Genomic DNA, 20,391 nt, shown 5'->3' on the forward strand with positions numbered 1-20,391 from the left:
CCGTTTGCACTCGGGCCAGAGGGATTGCGCGGCGAAAATTGGCAAGTGCCAGCACAAGTAACGTGTCTTCTTTCGGTCGCCTTTGACGACATTGAAAAGTCGCCAGAGAACCGCCACAGAACGCGCGCAGCCTCACAGAACACGAAAAATCGATAGAACTGCATCTAGTCAAGGTAAACTGGGGGCTTCGAGGGGTTCGAGGGGTTCGAGGGGGTTTCGGGGCTTCGGGGGCTGGCGAGGCATACATACTTTTGCATTGGGCACCATCACGTAGCAGGGGCTGTCGTAGCCCTTCTGCCAAATCTCGTAGAGCCAATTCTCTGGCTGGCGCAGCGACATTGTGCCCATCATATTTGGCGTTTTGGTTCCTGGGGCTTGGGTTTGCAACACGATATGGGTTTCTTTTCGGAGGCTTTCTGCTCCCACTCCCGCACTTTTAAGTTTCGCCTCGGCTCAGCTGGCTCGGATCACAGTTGGGTTGAAAATGGTTTCTGTATTTTCACTTCTCGACTTTTTCGGGCCTTTTCGGGCTGTTTGTATGGCAGAGTTTAGCTTTTTGTGAGATTTACGAGACCGGCGCAGAGCTTTTGCGATAATTTGAGCTTTTCTCGAGATAATTCACTGCCTGGCCCGATTTGCGTCTGCTTAAACGAATTAATGTAATTCACGAGTCTCTGGTTGGCTTTTGTTTTTGGTTGTATATATAAAGTGTAATTTTTGTATTTTAGTATAAAAAACGGTGCCAATTCTGCTTGGCGATGTGGCGAGCAGCGAGTTGAACTGGCGATTGAACGTCTGCGTGCAATTAGCACGGCTTTTATATAAAACGGCAGTGCCCTGAGTGAAGAGAGACAGGCTTCTCCGGCTGAGAGCGTGAGTGCGGCTCGAGTGGGAGAGACGGCGGCGATCTCTCCCCAGCCAACTGGTGGAGGGTTAACGGATACGCGGATAGCATTCCCAGTTTTTTGGCATTTTATAAGAAATCCAATCTAAATTCAGACGAAACACACTCTCAGAGAGAATGGAGAGCAAATGGCGACTCAACGTCTGCGTGCAATCAATGCGAATTTCATATAAAACGGCAGTGCCTTTGAGTGGAAGAGCGCCACGCTCTCTCGGTGCGCGCTGTGAACGGCGCTCTCTCTGCGGCGGGCCTCTCTTCTGTATCTGTATCTGGCCGTTTAGATATATCCATCAGCATTTGCCAGATACAAAGAAACTCAGATACTCTCTGTTTGTTTTGACGCGCCACTCTTTCCCCGTGTTTTCCCATCAATTTACACAGACTTCCACTATTTATTCAATCCACATATATAAATTGGCTCTGGGGCTGCTTATTTGCCAAAATGTTTGGCTGAATTTCCGAACAGCCAGCAGCTTTTTTGTTATTTAAAATATATAAGTATGTTTTTTCAGCCACTGCGACGCAAAAACTTTACGACACTTTTGATTGTCTCTTACTCCGCTTAGCAGCTCTCCGGCTCGCTCTTCTATTTTATTTTACTATATTTTTTTTTATTTTTAATTTGGGCGGCCGTTCTTGTAGATACTTTTTCGCTTGCCACGCGGTGGCTTTCGATTACTCGGCATTTCTCTGGGAGTGTGTGAGTGTGTGGGGTTGGTTTTCTTACCTTTTGCGCATTGCGTTTTCCCCCTAACCGAGTTAATTCGGTTGGAGTAAACAGTAAACAAAATTCCTCGATAAAATTCATGACTTTACATAATATGATGAGGAATTGAAAGGGAGCGATACGAAAGTTTGCTTTTCTTTGGTCATACTTTTTATAAGCGAAGATAATAAAATGTTCCTAACGAGATTCCTATTTTTTTTAGGTTTCGGCCAAAAATTTTAAGTTCATGAAATGCATACTAATTCATTATTTTAATTTAATTTTTAGTTTTTAAATATACTATCATAAATATTTTATAGCCCCAGCCTTGACATACAATCGATTCCCTTTTTCGACAATGAAGAAATGATAAAACAAGCTAAAATTCAAGGGCCCAAGTGGAAGAGAGTAAACTAAAGAGCCCGCAGAACAACATGTACACAATAAAAGAAAAACGAACAGAACGTATCGATTTCACGCGCATGTTGAAGGAAGCGTTTTCTGTCAATCCATACACGCCATATAGATTTCGATCTATATAGGAACCAACAATAAGCTTGACGGAACGGCATGCGACGCATCAACAACAAATTGTTTAACAAAAAATAAAACAAACATCCGCGTTAAAAATTATGAAAGAAAAATAAAAGAGGAGAATATTTTAAAATGCCGCCACCGGAGAAAACAGCAATTAAATGCACATTTAAATAAACAAATGGCATGCTGTAAAATAATATGTCAACAATCGTGGGTGGGTAGGAAGAGAAGTCTCTTAATTGCTACGCAAACTGCGTAGATGGGATCGAGTTGGAATTGTCATAGGTTGGGTCGTAGTGGGGAGTAGTACTAGCTGGGACTTGGGGTGGTGGAGGGGAGTTTCGGAAGCTGAGAGTGTTGAGTAAAAAGGGGCGTCTGCGTAAGTTTTTGAGGAACTTGGGAGGCTCTAAATGCATTAATACAGAAAAAGATTCCGTAAGTAAGATATTAAAACGCTGGGACATGCGTTACAAATATTTAAACACAAAGCAAGCTAGCTTGTATATATTACCTAAAAAGTCTCACGACTAACCACAAATTGCTAAGGCTTTTAGGAAAATTTGGGAAGGAGCATCATCAAACTGTGCGATCAACTTGGAAAATTCTAAAGCCATTCAAAAACTTTCCTACACGGCTGGCTTGTGTCAGTTCTAACAGCTGTACACACAGCTTTTGCATGCATCTGTAGACGGCTGGCTGTATATGTAAACAATATGCATTAAAGTGCCGCACACACTGCATACGAATTCAAAACAACAATGCAATGCACATTCTTTGCCTCTGTATTTGTGTTTTGAATCAACAAATGAAAATTTCGAAATCGTCGCCGCGTCTGACAATCAATAAAAATTGAATCGCATCCCAAGGGGGGTGGAGCGTCAGAGAGGCAAGCTGATAGAGCGAGCGAGCAACAATAACAAGTCCAAATGTTTTGTAATAGCCTGACCACATCCCGATGAAGGGTGATAGCAAGGGGTGGTGGTGCGGAGCAAATCGCCACCCTCTCATAATCATAGCAAATTTGTACACATGCGGAAAAGTTATAAAATATTTGAAAAGTCGGAGAAAATAAAAAGAAAAAGTGTGTGGAAAATTACAGCACTTCTGTTGTTGATTTCGTTGTTGATTTTCGCACGCCCCCTACTCGTGTTCGTATGTGTCTGTGTTGAGTTTTTGAGGGAGTGGTTGTTATTGACTCGTTGGTGTGGCGTGTTTCTGAATAATTTATCGAAATTAGCGCATCTCAAGCAAAAATACAAATTTTAAATATAAAAAATATTGGAACGTGTAGTGGGGTACAAATGATTATTACATTTTCCAAAAAACGTAGTCTCTAGTAAAAATTTGTATTTCAGAACAACCAAACATTACTCTGCTATTTGCATTTGATTATTTTTCGACATATCTAGCGTGTTATCATCTGGATAAATAGCTTTTTTCTCGTGTAACGCAATTAATTCTGATTCATTTCGTTGCGCGTGTCAGATTGCTGGAAGATCAATGGGGAAGTCTGGTTCTCGTATGTGGGAAAATTCGTAGATTTAGAGGGTTTGTTTTTGTAGATAGTTCGTACTGGACTTTGGGGCCATTTACACAAGTTTTAATTCGTTTCCATGGCACCGAGTCTTGATAAGATAGGTTATCGCCGAATAAAACCTACAACAACAGCCTGACAGGTTGTCTAAGGTGCAATCCTCAAAAACAGGGCAATAAAGCCAGAACAGGGAGCAAGGGGTACAAGAGGGCAAAGTGGGTCGTCCCGCAGTCTCCGACACATGGTATACAATCCATAACAAATGTGGTAGCCAATGGTGCACGTTAAACCTAAGGGCCGCGGTTGGTGGTGGGGAAAAGGTGCGACAGGCAGTCTCAGACCCAGTGGAAATTTACAAGTGCTTTCCTCTACTCAGAGAGTCCGGCACAAAAGGAGAGACAAAAACTAGAGAGAGAGACAACAGAAGATATCAGATATTGTCTGTTACTTATTTCACATTTTAAATAACAATCCATACATATATCAAGAGCGGTTTTCAAGAACCTTAGATCTCAAGGGGAGATGCTCAAGATTCCAGTCGAATTTTTTTTCAGTTTTCCACTGGCCATAAAATAAATTAAGGGTATTATTGTTTTTTACTATACAATATAAAAATGTCGAGGGTATTATTGTTTTTTACTATACAATATAAAAATGTCGAGCACTAAAACAATACTTCTAAAAAATGAGCCCAAAATCTCTGCAATTCCTTTCCAATTTTCTCCAATATCTATTCCACGTTCAAAGCGTTATTTCTTCCCTCAATGTTTTTTTCCCCGTAAATACAATTTATTGAGCTCGTTTAGAAATTGTATTTTTTACTTTAGCCAATCGACAGAAAACGTTTTGATTAGCGATTTCCTTATATTGAAGAGAAAAAACTTTTGCGTGTGTCTCTCGGTATCAGTATCTGATAGATACAATTAGACAATTACAACTGACTCATGGCTCAGAACAAATTGATAAGACTCTGTGGGAGCAGGGTTTAAGCAGCGGACTACTTCCCCCACTGAATCCACGTGCCTTCAAAATAGATGAACGCCAACGAGACACGCGCCAGTCTAAAATATATGGGCAATCGTTGGGAATGCATATAAACTATCCCTGCCCTAGTTTCAATAAATCATTTAAAAAGTATATATATCTTTGAAAAAATCAACAAGCCTACGCAAAGTAGCCACACAACTATTCGTATACATTGCTGATATTCTTTCGCTTCCCGATTTTTGATACCAACTTTTGAGGTAAACAAACTTTGTTGATTTTAAAGAGAAGATAGGAAGATGATTTCACATACTATTTTCATAGAACAAGTTTGCTCTATTTGCCTTTGGACAAGCCAATCACGCAAGATGGAAGTGCGATGAGGTGGCTGATAAGAAAAGACATTAAATAAATCGCACACAGCTTAGCCAGACACATAGGCATGCTGATAAGGACTTGGCATAAGCAGTTGGGCTGATAGTGGTTCCGTATCTTAACTGGAGGGTGCTGCTTCTGACAATTTTCGCTTTTGATTTGCTTTTAATGAATTTCAATTGTCCGCCATTTAGCAGCCAGCCATACGTCAGCAGCTGTGTAACAACAAAATCGAATAAAAATCAAAACAAAGAATTCGCTGTTGAGTTGAGTCTGCTTAGAACAAGTTTCGCCTCGCGATTAGCTGGCCTTTGCCTGTGCTTTGATAAGCACATTTAGTAGTTCCGTTTTCTTATTCAGTTGATAAGAGCCTTCGCTTGTGCTGGCCGGCCAAGGGAACACCTTGAAACAAGAGGCCTACTTACATATAGGTGACTATATATTTGTTTGTGGACATAACGGCCAGTACAGGTCCAAGCAGCTGTCTGTCAACATGTCCATCAAACGGTTTCGCTTTCTTTGGCTATGACAAACATTTGTCTGGGACGTTATTTGGCACCAGCAAGACATATATTCGATTTTCGGAAATTGCAGGCCGATGATCGACAGGTGTGGCGTGATCAGCAAAATAGAGAGGAGATCGAAATGGTGGATATTGGAACTGTAAACTGGGAGAAAGAAATTTAAAACTAATACACGGGGCCTGAGTTTGGTCAAGGAGCCATTTGTATATGGGCACACAATATATATACCTAAGAAATCAGCAAAACTATACTTTATTAAGGAGATTAGCTATATAGTTTGTCGCCCTGCCTCCCCTGATTTTGCAATTCCTGATCTGGGAACCTCATATTCTCTCTTTCAATGATTTTCAATTTTGTTGCTTTAATTTTTGACTCTTGCACCCTAATAGAATTCTAGAACTCAACAGCGTGAATAAACCAAACAAATTCTATAATTATGGTAGGTGCGCCCTGAAAGACACAGATTAGGGCCTTGGTTGCTGGACAGTATTTGTTTTATTTCCTTGTTAACGCTCCTGGATTACCCGCAACAGGTCATAAACGATATTTTTACTTGTGTTCCAGCCACTTATCACATGTGAAACTAATGCGCCAGCCGGCAGGAAAAAGATAAAAATAAAAGCGCAAATTGCATTTAAATCGTCCGGCTGCTGCAGTTTCGGGCGAGCCACTAAATCGTTTTATGGCTGGTCCTCGTCACCCACTGAAAGTACTCCCAGGTAGACAAAGATAAGCTCAGGTAGGGGCCCGACCGCTAATTGCATTCGAATGCGCACGAATTTGTTGTAAAGAGATACGACCACCGGCACGTGTGGCTAATTAACTTCTGGCCAAGTGTCAAGCATCGAAAAAATGTCTCGACTTTTCAAGGTTTTTCTCTGAAATACATGTATTTGTCTAACATTACTTGGAAATCCTTTCTATATAAACGATATATCTTGAGTATATGTATCATCATGTTCTTGGTTTATTTTTAAGCCGTTCGGTTGAATAGACTTTCATCTTGACCTGAATTTTTCCCATGTTTCTATTTTTGTTTGTTTCTTGCTTCTTTCTCTTGTTTATTTTGGTTTAATAATAAAAACTCATTGAAATTGCATAGGATTTGTTCTTGCCTCTCATCCTTGTGACCATTTCTTGCACTATAATTTAATTGAAAAAGTTTCGGAAAACTGACTTGACAATTGGCAAAAACTTTTAGGTTAAGGACAAGCACGGCAAAAACCAATTACTCATAAAGTAGAACACATAAAAAAACTGGCATGGAGCACACCAAATAAAATATTCTGAGAGATAAGGAAGCATAAACCAATTCGCCTTCCTCTCTATCCTTAGCCCTACGATTAATAAAATTTATGGATGATCTCATCTTTTAGCAACAAGAGTTATAGGTCCATAACAACGTATTCAGAGGAATAGCTACGCCTTGAGTGTAAAAATGCAACCCTGCTCGTCTATATTGGGTCTTCCCCGAATACGATCAAACCTAACAAATATTTGGTCGCAAATCAAAAGTTCTTTTTCCACCTCTGCCAAAGGGTCTTAAAAACTTGGTAAACAAATAGGCGGAACAAAGAGGAATCACAAAAAGAGAACTACAAACAACACAAAACGAAGAGCCCCACAAAAACAACCATTAATGAAAAATTAAAACTCGAAAGCGAGCAAAAAATGGCCGCAAATAATCATGAATTATTCAAGGCCAATCGAGGCAGTCACAATAACACTATAACACTATTTGATATGAGCCTGTGTGTGAGTATCATTCGATTTGTGTTTACTATTTGGCGTTCTGCACCCAAATGAGACCTTAAAGCTTTCGGCAAAGTAGTTCATTTTATTCGCCCTTCTTTGTATACCCTGTAGAAAAGGCCAATATCATAAGTGAGCCAGAGAATCTTACCAAAAAGTAGAGTACAGACGTTCCTACTAAAAGTATTTTGTTTTTATCATGTTCTCTTTGCATGATACATTTTGGCGCGGAGGAAAGTTCCTAACCAAAAAGCTTGATTATTTTGTTTTGCTATTAATACTCGGAATATATTTTTGGCAATGTTGTGTTCCTCCCACCCCACAGAACTATTCAGGAATGTCAACATAATTTCCATTCCTTCAATTACTGCGTGGAATTTTTTCCCCTTCTGTTTTGATTGGTATTCATTCAATTTGTGTGTGGAATCATTTTAACTGAGTCAAAAGAATACATATTTGTCCTGAAATGTTTGCATATATGTACAATGTACATAAATGGGTTAACCCATTGACTTACGCCGACCATAGAACAACAGAATTTGCTGCCCAATTTTGTGAATTTTTGTTTTGCTTACCTGCAAAGAGAAGAAGCAGAAGAAAGAGTGTCAAAAACGTGTAAACAAAATTATTGTCGATTTTTTTTTAGACAAACAAATAAAACTGTCAACGGCAAAATAAATTTCTGGGAATACAGTAGATTTTCTGCGGAATATTTTTGAGTTTAAATAAGCTGTTGTTTTCTTGCTCTTAAACATGTTTGTGAAAATGGGTAAAAATTGACGAACAAGACAATTTGATTGGCCACATATTTTTTATGAATTGATTTAAAGTCGGTTGTGATCGGGCCCTTGGCCAGTAATAACCACTTTTAACTCTGTAATGGATCCGTTCTGATTCGCTTATTGCTCCACATAAACCAGTGATATCGAGCGAATAAATACATTTATTGAAGAGTCGATATCATAAATGAAACTTAATTATTCTTAATAATCGCTTAGATATCAGTGCTTCCCAAGTAAATTAACACTTGTTCTTTCATAAGGAATTTCCAAAACGGAATTTTCCCCGCGATTCTTGGCCAGACAAATGTTTCTCAATAGGCCTTTAGTTGAGTTATAATGCGGAAGCCAAAGTCGCCGCAGTTTTGTGAGGGGGCCTGAGCACACAGATATAAACTCCCACCCGTCTCTTGATATATTTATTGGCGTTTTGTTTTCGTAGCGCTCGGAGAGACGGGCCGGCCATAAGAAAATAGAAATGCTTAGGTCGGAATAAACTTTCTGCGGGGCCTCGAGTTGCCAGTTCGCTTCGCGTTGTTTCAAATGACATATTGGTGTCAATTAAAATGCAAAAGGCCCAAAAATAAAGCCAAAGACAAAGGCGGGGAGTGAACAAGCAAACCAACGCACACATTAATCATCAGTTGCAAAATCTTTTTTAAGCTTAACGTCGGGAGAAAGAGCGAGATCGCCGAGTCTCGGCCAAACGCGTTTCGCGTTGGTGTTCGATCATGGCCAAATTTAAACCATGTGTATAGGTCCGGCGGACTCGCAGGTAAGGCAGGTAGGTGTGTCTCGGCCAACTGCCAACTGCCAACGCGCACGCCACGCACACGCAGCGCGTTTCTGATTTTCTCGTCTCAGCTGGGACCTGCGATCAGCTGGGTCCAGTTCAGATCATTCGCAGTAAGTTGTCAAACGGGTCCCCGAAACCGAGCAGCCAAAACCAACACGAGTCGCACCTCAACTGAAATCGATTAACGCATGTATTTAAGTCAGTCGATGGCGCTGCCTCTTACAATCAATTTATGTCAGCAATGCACTTGAAAATATTTTAAAATGGAAACTTAATTGGCCTGATTATACCGCGGTAGTCAAATTGTTAATGACTAATGATCTCATTTAATATTAAGGAGAAATAAACAGGGGTTTCCCCAAGTTCTTCCTTACATATTTGTTATATTACGGATTTTGCTACTGTAGAAGTGGGGTTGTATTTCAAAGAGATACAAAACTTGAAATTAAACTACAATTGTGCCTCCCCATTTCAAAACCAAGAGTAAAGTTGGCCATCCTTGACTCCGAGCAAACCTGAAGCTTATCTGAGATCGTTAAACATTTTATTTCCCCGGCCGAATTCATTGGCACATCTATCAACAACCCGCAATTGAACAACTTAAACTCTGCCAAACTGGTTTTAGCTCCCTCACTGTGATGTCACTAACCCAATTAGAAAGCAAGTGCCGCCAAAGCCCGACAGCAATCCGCAAATCGGACCCTGAACCAGACAAATTGCTGCCATCAATTTAACCATAATAAATTACCTTAAATATATATGCAGGCAGGCATAACTGCAAGAGATAAAAGCTTTAGCAAAAATATAAACTCGCGTTTATTTATAGCGTTTTTAGTTAATTTTTGTGCGATGTTTTGGAGCTTTCTCGAATGGCAAAAATATATAATTGGGTCAGCAACTGTTTTTGTCATTTTCCCAATATTTTCATTTTGGTTTTAGACAATTTTGCGTGAATGAATAATTTGCCGAGTTGCTTTTCGCCTGGCAACACAATTGGAGAATCGAAAAATGGGCAAAAATCGAAAAACTTTAGTGCTTGTCAAGTACAGTTGTGTGCGACAGGTGGACAGCTGATTGACATATTCAGTTGCTGTGCAAAGTGGCACACAGGCCATGGGCCAAAAAAATAATTGTTTACCCGAGGGGAGAAATCGTTTCGGTTGGGCACGCCTCTTTTTCCTTTTTCGACACACCTCCCACAAACAACAAAGTTTAGATCTAGTTTGGCGAAGACTCCTAAGGTCAGAGAGGGCAGGAAGGTCTGGGGCAGAGGCTGCTGCCCACAGCTAAAGTTGAAAAACACTTCTCAGGGTTTATCTTGTTCTCACTTTTTGTTCGCTTTTGATTACCTTTTGTTTTGCCTGATTTATCATCAGCGCACATGTTTGCAAATTAAAAGCGATTAAGAATACATTGAGCTCTGCTTCCTGCATTTTAAATCGCTTTTAATGATTCTTCTCTCCGGTTGTGAGTAGCGAACAGAGACGGAAGACGTCGGCCAGAGTTCAGCGTAAATGGCACAAAGGTCAATTCGTCTAAGCCGCATTTATCACAACGGCGTGCCAGACTGGGGGGTTAACCGAAGACAAAACGCTCGAATCGAACGACAGCGCCTAATGCTTTTAATTTACTTCGTTTTATTTTACCCCCATGCCAAACCAGTTTGTGACGTTCACAAAACTCGTTTAACATTTAACACTGCCAAGAGAAAAATACAAGCCACTCAATACCTGGTTGAAAGTCAAAGTGTTGTGAATTAGAAAATGTTTTTGGCAAGCGTTGGGCATTTTTATTGTGGTTTTTAAGTTCCGCATTAAAGCAGACAGGAAACTGGCTGCCAAAGCAGAGAGATGGATGAAAACAGCATCCGACCAAATTTATTATGCCTTGGGATGCGGCGATGATGTCTAATTAATTTTGATATTGAGGAAAATGTTTTGGCAGGCCAACTGTTGACTAATTGTATGCTAATACTTGAAATAAAAATAAAATTTATTTAATTTGGATGGATAAACACTCACGCCCTTTAGTAATCTAATTCCCAGATATTTTGCAATAATTAAAAAATTTGGACCGATAGTCCACTTCACCTTTCGGGCCTTGGGGAATTTGAATTTCCTCGATAAGCTTTTCAAGTGCACAGACAAAAGCCGATTCCCCAAAGTGCAGATAAAGCACAATTCCCTAATGATTATTGGCTTTATCTCTCCTAGTGCGATTTGAAGTGTCCAAGGCGGACTATGTGAGGTTGCAACTGAAAGTCGAAGTTGCCGATGTCTTGTTAAACACAGTCAGGGAATACGAAGCAGTCTTGCTTATCAAACTTCGAGTTAAATCCGTCGCGACTCTCAGACACTCACAGAGCACTTTGTCCAGTAACGACCGCAGACCGAAGTTGGTCGCATTTTGCATTTGTGTTTAATGAAAATTGAGAGCGCTTGGCAACAGCAAGCCAGCATAAGCAAAAATCAACTGCATCGGGTCTACACATGTATATGAATATTGGCATACAGGCATGTATTGGCGATAAAACTGACCCACTTTTGGACCTGCAATGCACGTACAAACAAAAAGCGAGCAGCTCGAACGACAATTGCAACTTAAACTAAAGGCTATCTCGTCTGGCTGCGAGAAACAAAAAATCAAAAAAATAAATAAAATGTTGAACGTCTGGTTCGGTCGAGAGTGTTAAGCTCGGATTTTAGAAGGGGCGGGCAGGCGACCAGAGACGAAACACGTTTCAACCTAGCACAACAAGGCTCGCGTTGCAAACAACAACTCTCATACAAAACCCGAACTTCACACCCAATTGCAAAACACCCACGGATTCAGCCTTGAAGGTTGTCGCAACCCAAAGTTCGATTCGGAGAACTTTGCTCGCATGAACCCTAATTGCAGTGAAATTTTCCCGCTAAATGGTGGCATTTGTGAGTCATTAGGGGTCGCTTCTGGTGGAGTGGGAGGTGGGGGGTGAGCTCATCGCCGTTCGGGAAAACCTAGCTCATTGCCCTACTACCTTTCTTTGTGCTGCTGCTTTTGCCTTACTTCTCACCGATTCTCGTTCTTGCACTTCGCGTGAATTGATAGACGGCGACCTCGACGGAGGGGGCAATGAAAAACAAGAGCCAGAATCATATTTCCCAGACTTCTGAAGAACCCTCTTCTGGGGGCATTCGTGTAAGACGTGTCCGCATGTATTATGCATTACAATAGCGCAGAGATCATCATCCGGGCATTGTGATACTGCACGTTGTGACGCAATTTGAGATTCAATAGGTGACGTCAGCACGGTGGCTGTTACAAAGTCCAGTGCAAGGCATTTAATGTGTTGTAGTAGGAGTGATGCAACAGTTAGTGGCATTTTTCAAAGTTTTTGTTAAGTTCACAAAAGTTTCGATAGCCACACGATAACTATCGATTAATATCAAACGAATCTTTAGGTTTAGACAGCTCTTACCCTACTTCTTAAATAGCCCCACGATAACTATCCATTAATATCAAACGTATCTTGAAGCTTAGACAGCTCTTACCCTACTTATTTAATTCAAAATGTAAGCATCGAAATATTGAGAGCATGTAGTGCTTTTCTCAGGATCGATTTTCTAATTTTCTTGATTCGATGGTTTTTTTGCACTGCCTCACGTCACGGGTCCATCGCCAGAAGCGTAGTAATAAACTGCAGACCAGACTAGATCGCCCGATAGACACGCAGCGCCAACGGCGACTCAGCGGGAGCCTTTGCTGTAGTGCCACGTCTAATTAGCCCGAACGGTTTGGGCTCAGAAAACAACGACCGACCGACTAACTGACTGACCGACCCACAACGCTGTATCGATTTCTGACGTCAATTGTTTAAAAATTGCGGTGCTGCGCATTGTCAGTGCAATTAGCCCGACTGGGCTGTAGATCATGATACAGCCAGAGACGGATAATGATAACTTGTACCTACTTGAGCATTGGTTATGGATACTTGGACGGGACAGTAAATGTATTGTCTCGGACAACTGTGATTCCAGCTCATGGGTCCATCATGTAAGAGATCAGGGAAAGACCTCCGCAGGCACGTGGCCAGAACACGCTTTTGTTACCAGAGGTAAACAGCCTACAACCTGGAACCTGGAACCTGGAACCAGACTCGGCCGCTGTTTACCCATCCCGTGGATGCCTTTCTGGCAATTCCTGAGCCTATGTTACGCAATCAACAGATATCGCTGTTTTCCCCTAACCGTCCGATTGTCTGCTGTTCTTATCGCCTGATGTCTGGCTGTCGTGGAAAAGTAAATTATTTAGTGTTAATAATTCTTAAGGCTTGTTTTCCCACTTCGCTTTGGCTGAAACTCCCCACACTTGCACAAATATGAGAGCCCGAACCAATCGAGTGGTAAAAACCCAGCACAACCCGACCAGGCCAATGTGTTTCACTCTATTTTTATCTTATCTGTCATGCTTTTTATGGTCTTGTTTATGAGTTCTGCATTTTGTTTTTCACTAAAGTTGAAGAATAAAGCCAGCCAGCCAGGGGCTCGACGAGAGTCAAGCCATTCGATCCGCACATTGGGCGGAATAAAGCTTCACAAATGTCATTAAGTCATTAAGTTGTCTTAGCAAATCAACTTATCATCGTTATCTTGTTGTTTTTCACAGCACTTTCTGTGATCGCTTAGATTGGTTAGGAAATTTGGCTCTGATTTCCGAATTACGAAGAATCGAACGCAGCTTTGGCGTTTTATTGGGCTATATATTTGTACAGAGAAAATGATCTTACAGTTAAACCTTCAAAATACCTCAGACAATAACCCACCAAGGTTTTGCTTACATCTTACCTTGAGTAGAATCTACTCAAGCGTTTGCAGCTGATAAGTGTAATACATTCCTATGCTTTTATTGTTTTGCGCCAGTTCAAATCAATTATTAAATATTATTATAACCTAAATACCTTATCACTAGACCGGGTACGAAAAGAAACACTTAATCATTGGCGCTAAGTCTTATGATAGGTTTGTTTCTATTTGAGGAAAACTTGTTTTCTTCTTTGATTGGCGGCGAATGATTAGCGCAGAAATTGGAGCGTGGCTGTCAAGTATTCCCTATAGACTATATGGGCTAGAGATTGTGCTTCATAGAACTGCAATCGCCTGTTCTGGGACTTATCACCATCTGAATTGACTTCCATATAAGGCGGGCCAAAGAAACCAAGAAATACGCAAAAGACCGTAAATCCGTGACGTCACTTGCCTTGATTGATAAGTGATAAAAGGAAAATCAACAACAAAAACGATTGTTTAAGGAAGCAAAACACTTCCGTCTCGTTTTTAATTCTTACGTACTTTGCATTTGTAAAGCAGGAAAAGACTGTCGCAACGAGACTGCTGCAAATAAATTACACTTTCTGACGCGCCTTTGTGGGGCGTAGGCAGCAAATGGCTAAAAAGTCACCTCTTCTTTCTGAGTCAGCCAAGGAATACGCCACAATCCGCAGAATCCGCAGAATCCGCAGTCCGTAATCCGCTATCTGTGTGCTCATGTCCACTACGTGACAACTGAACCGAACGGAATGAGCTTAAATACTATGCGTAGTATGCATATGAAGGCAGAGCGAGAAATGGGAAGTGTCCTAAAATGTGAATGATATGCGACATCTGCCTGCGGTTAGAGAACTTTCCCGAATCAAATTGGGGCTACACCTGGCGAAAAGTGTATCGGACCATCACGTCCTGAGTGTCCGAAATGGATCATGTTAGTAAAAATAAACCTTCTTTCAGTAAGATTTGCCTAGCAATGTGTCACAAAGCCAATTTCATTCCAATGATTGCGTTGAGTAATTTCAATAATTATCTCAAGCAAACACCATATCGCTGTATTCTTATATTCCTTACATTTCTGGCTTTATTTGCTCTTGAATTGGCAAACAATTTATGGCATATTTGAAGTGTGGCATTTGCTGGCGGTTGTGAGATAAGCAGAAAAAACAGTCTGCCATTTTGTAAACAAAACAAAAGCCTGATAAGCGTCGCCGGGAAGGGAGCTCATAAAAACATCAGCCCCAAAGTCTCGTATAAAATTTTATTTTATTTCTTTCGCCACCAAGGTCAAATGCAACAACAGATTTAAACGCACAAGTTCAGACGCAGGCCTGAGAGGGTGTTGTGCAAATGCAAGGAAAATCGCCTACGCTTGGGGAAAATACTTTCACAAAGTGAAAAAAGAGGGAAAACGTTTCTAGATGGACAGAAAGGAATTTAAAAAGAGAAGAAAAGAAGAGAATCGAAAGAAGCGCGTCGGCCCAAAGAAAGTGGGGAGAGCCATTCAGTTGACCCAAATGACCATTATGGGTGGCAAGTTGCAACTGCAACAGAGGCGCAGACACTGTCTCTCAATTGGATTTCGTGGAAAAGGAAAAGTTGATTGACTTTAAATGAGGCAAAATCGAACCACATGCAGCAGCCAGTGGTCACAACGCAAAATGTGTCATCAAGTTCCGCTTGGAATTTTCTATTAGCTCCGTTACTTGGACAGTAAAAGTACGCAGTCGTGATGATTTATTGAGATGAATAAATCGAGATTACCCGCAGCCCGCGGAAAAGTATTCACTTTTTAGAATTGTGGTTTTTACAAACAGTATTTAGGTGAACGGTTCTTAAATCAATACCTTTAAGAAATACATTTCAAATGGTTCTAACACGCAGATAATGCCTAATCGATCTCCGATAGTAAATCTGCAAAATAAAAGTTGGCAACATGCCTGACTGTGAGTAACAAACCAATAGCTAAAGTCGTTGAAACTTTTATTTTGGCTGATTGCAATACCGATTACAAGCTCGATTAGATTGCCACTCTTAAGACCAACTCGATTGTTCTTTTTGTTTAGCTGTAAACCATGAATGTCAATAGTTTTCCATTCATAACTCTGGCCACAGTTCATTTCAGTTCATTGAAAGACTGAAAACCAATTGTCATCTTCTTGGGACTGTTCATTGTTTGAGAGTCTTGTGTACTGTCTTTTAATTGCACCTAAATATAGAATCCTCCATTGAAATGCATGCCAACTCAGTATGTACAAAGCAAATTCAATTCAATTGAACTAAATTCGTTCTTCATGCTCGTCCCAGGCCGAGAATGAAGGAGGACCACTTGATTGAATTGTATCATTTTTTGTGAGCATGGTGCCCCACTCGAACATCTCTTCGGTGGGCTTTTTGTACTTCTGGCAGCTATTTATGGATTGCTGAGACTTGAGACCTTGCCTAATCGAGACTGGGAACGGACCATCAAGAGTACGCATCATTTGTCTTTAAAATGAACGACTGTTTTCACGGTCAAAAGTTCAAAAACGCTTTGGCTCAGTTCATGACGTCTTTCCCGATTATTCCTTTTTTTGCCTGATAAGAACTGTTGTAGCCATTGATTCCCATTATAAAGATTAACGGCTTCGTGTTTTTTACGACTTCTTATCAACTGGCGCTCGCAATTTTTTGTGCCTTTTGTGTTTTATTTATGAGTTGACGGTCGAATTTATAAATATTTGAGATAAAACAATTATAAATTTAATTGAATTGAACTTACCATTGCCTGTTCGATTTTGTTATCAATCGCAACTGCACTTGTTCCAGATGCACTGAAATAAAGAAGTGAATAGTTAAGTACTCGTTTATAAAAATATAAAGTATTTGGATTGTTTCACACTGTATTTAAATATTTGCAAATAGTAGCTTCACCTTTTTCAACATCTAAATACCCCTATCATCATCCAAGCAGTCTCATCAAAGCTCTCAATTAAAAACAAATCAAATACCTATTTTTTATTTGCCTTTTTGAATGCCTAAAACTTGGGCTGAAGACCTTCGAATGGAAGTTATTTTTGGCGATCTGACCTTGCTGATGACAGCCGCAAATTGAGGTCAATCTGACAATAAAACTTCCTCGACTTCGCGAAAAAAACGAACTCCGAATAAAACGCAAATCTCCCCATCTAATTGCAATGCCAAAGGAGCAATTAAATTGTCATAAGACCAAAGTGAAAGATGAATGGTCTGAAATGTGTTCAGACTTTTTAATTGAATTTAAATCCGATATAATGCATTTTATGCAACCGAGTCGGGTTTTCCCCGTTCCCCACGATTTTATCAATCAACAACAGCTTGGCATATTTCCGTAATTGCTGAGTGCAGGCAAAAGAGCAAATTATTGACAAATCGATTGACAAACAATTATAAAACTCCGAGGGTAAAATTGAAAAAGCAAACCAATTTTACAGTCTAAGTTATTTCATAAAATTCTTGTAAAACAAAACAAAAACTAATTTTTGGTTTCCGTCCTCAATAAAATACTGATCTTAATTTTTTTTAGGCCTTCCCTTCAGGGTAATCAAAATTATTTTAGAGGTGCTAAGAAAAATGGGCAAATCTAAAACGGTTCAGTGTCCAAAGTATAATTGTACTAAAAATTCAGCAATTATCAACGCTTTTCCGTAGGTTCATGTCTTTCTTATTTATATCTTTTTCTGTTCTGCCTTTCCTATCATATCAAACGAAGTGAATTCGATTTTGCTTCAAAAGTAATTGCCATACGCAATAATTTCTAATTATAGAAATGGCATGATAATGTGGAGTGCTGTGTCATCGAATTAGATGGCTAGGGATAGTTACACTTATGTGAAATAATGGAGTCGTGAGTCATTTGGGAGCAATTCATTTAGGTTGCCCACATAGGGGTTGCGCAATTAATTTATAGTAAATGGCTTTCACCAAGTTTTTCAAGACTAATAAATTACATTATTTTATACGCTTAAAAATAAGTGAAAACATATTTTAACCAGATCGGCTATACACAAAAGATCAAAATATATATACTGTATTAGTACATTTCAAGTAAAGCGAAGAACAAATTTTAATTTGTGTGTGATTACATATACAACTTTCCTGTTTACATTATTCGTCTCCATTTTTCAACAGATTATATTTTTAATTCCAGTTTGAGCAAAATATGAGTAAAATACCACAATAATAAAAATGCACTTTTATGATTATCACACCGTGCTGTGGATGCCTTTGCTGAAATGCCTTTCATTTAAATGAAATGGATTATTATCATTTCGGATGAAGGGAATGCCTCTGCGGCGTGCAAAATAATTAAGTCAGTGGAAGTCGGTTTGGGCAATAAAGAACGAGATGAGGGGCAGCAATCGCAGAGCTGAATGACGAGAGTTTCGCTTTCGAAAACAGAGGGGGAAAACTTTTGATTTACCCCCTGAGTCAGTCGACAAGGACGAATGGCGGAGAGTTTCTTAACCTGCCGGAGAAGGCGGAGGAGTCAAGGGAACTTAGTTTACGACTTTCTATATCATCTCGCCCGGCCTGGGAAAAACAAGGCGCGAAAAAAGTAAAAAGTAGAAGTCTCGCCTTTGCATCCAGACGACGAGCGGGTGCAATGACTCAACTCATGCCGTGACTTTTGTTCTCTTTCTTCGGGCTGTGGGCACAAACAAAAGCCAGAAAAATAAAATAAAACCACATTTATTCGCCAATGTCATTTCGGACACCGGTCAATGGCGCCTCTACTGCTGTAGTTGTTGGCTGGCCACGCGGAGTTTTTAGGCGAAATGTCGCTGTTCGCATGCCCATTAATTTTAATTCATTCGATAATAAAGTGGAGAGCAGTTTGAACCAATAACACACTCAGTTATTTTGAGGTGAACGGGAGTATAAATTATAAATAGGATTCGGTTCAACTGAGACAACCATACTGTTCTCGTTACCGGACTTTATTACTTTTAATTAAGTCTAAATTGGACCCCAAAGGTGTTTATTTAAATAAATTAATAATTACGCTGTTTAATATAATCAAACAAGAGTTATTATATACGCAAGTTAAAGTTTTTGCATTTTTAGAAGCTAAGTTGATAGTTTGAACTACTCTCTAAGGACTGCGGCATTAGTAGTCAAGCACAGCTGGTGGCAGCATCATCAGCATTAGTAACGCGATTGCTCTGCTTTGTTGTAATCTCTTCGTGCGTTATCAGCATGTAGTAAGAAAAATAATATTAGACACGGCCAAGCCGGGAGTACAGACAAGCAAAAATAGGGAAAAGCTGGCACAGGCAAAGGAAAAAATATTAGACGAGTGGCGAAAGAAGCACAAAATCACGCGACGGGCAACACTCAAAGCCACCACAATTTATGAATTTCATTATTCAAAAGCACCCAAAAATCGAAGAGGGAGAAGTAAGCGGATGGAGAAAAGTGCAAAGTTTATTAAGGTTCAACCGCCGCCTTCGAACGCTCGCAAAAATATCAGTGATGTCATTTGTTTGTTTACTTTTTCACTTCTGCCTTTTGTGCTAATTTAAAGATTATTTATTTATTCGGCATACGGCATGCTGAGTCTTATAGCCTGTGTTTTATGTTGAGTTTTAGTTGGGGATTATTTATAAGGTCTCGTGAGCAAAAGTTGTATGTTGCCCAAATATGTCAATAAAACGTAGAAAACACGAAAACAAATTAATGCAAAGCAGATGAAAAAAAGCTTATTTTGTTTATTGAAATTTTAAATCTTGCTGAATTTTCGATTTTTAAAAGAAGAATAATTATTCTCTACTGACAAAAATATTAAAATTAAATTGAAACTGAAATCTTCCTTTACTGAAATATTTTTGAATTGAAGTATCCAATGTATTAAACTAACTAACTAAGAATAATTGAATATCATTATTGTATCGAAGTCTGTATGTTGAGTTGCACCATTTTCACCGACGGTCCACTTTTTCTGGTTTCGACTGCCAATTGAAAAAGTCAAATTACAGGCCGCCAATGAGCCGTTTCGAACCCAATCGAATCAATCCGAGTAAGCGCCTTATCTGTGAATGAAACTCTGGCCAAGTGCCAGGCTAATCCCTTGGCGAATGTCGCTGCTCTTTGGCATTTTCTCCCCGTCTATTTTCATTCAAAATATCGAGCCCCGGCGACAACTTTTGTGGGATTCACACGACATGAACTGTTTGGCGCATTTCCGAAATTTCAAACTTGCGGATGCCGATTCGGCGGTTCTCCCTAAAAATACAAATCGCTCGCCCAGCAAATGCTCTCCGCTGACTCCGCAAAATCGAACAATGCAAAGCAAAAACAGATATCGAAATGGTTGTCAGGCGATGGCTGATGTAAGCTAAAAGAGAACTTGGCATACATATTCATGCCATCTTCGCGATTCTGAATCCGGTGAATGATTTCCCGTCACTCTGGCATGGCATTTTGTGAAGTGTTTATTTGCATTTGAGGGTCTCAAGAGCCGGGAACGATGACACCCAGTTTACGACTCCAGGAAGTTGGCGGACGAAAACAAAACACATCGTAAAAACTGCTCAGCAAAATAGGAACAATAAACGATCGGAAAACGGGAAATGAATTCAAAGCAAAGTTTACGGAGGAAGCAAATAAGCCATCTGTTTGCTAATAATTAAGAAACATCGCAATGCCATATGCTTTGAAATATATTCTTATTCAAAGCG

The 20,391-nt window shown here is 40.0% G+C and overlaps 1 protein-coding gene across 10 annotated transcripts in view; it reads right to left on the bottom strand.

Annotated features, from left to right (window-relative positions):
* The window catches only part of LOC108033596 (protein bunched, class 1/class 3/D/E isoforms), a 94,188-nt gene that overhangs the window by 4,718 nt on the left and 69,079 nt on the right, over positions 1–20,391 (bottom strand). For 9 of the 10 annotated variants that reach the window (XM_044093923.2, XM_050884862.1, XM_044093922.2 and 6 more), the window contains one exon: positions 16,455–16,506. In XM_044093923.2, coding sequence (XP_043949858.1) covers positions 16,455–16,506 — 52 coding nt within the window. Of the gene's footprint in view, positions 1–249; positions 801–16,454; positions 16,507–20,391 lie in introns of those variants that run through there. The other variant, XM_017107948.3, reaches the window with a different exon arrangement.

Source organism: Drosophila biarmipes, chromosome 2L, assembly GCF_025231255.1.
Source record: "Drosophila biarmipes strain raj3 chromosome 2L, RU_DBia_V1.1, whole genome shotgun sequence".
NCBI classification, from domain to species: Eukaryota; Metazoa; Arthropoda; class Insecta; order Diptera; family Drosophilidae; genus Drosophila; species Drosophila biarmipes.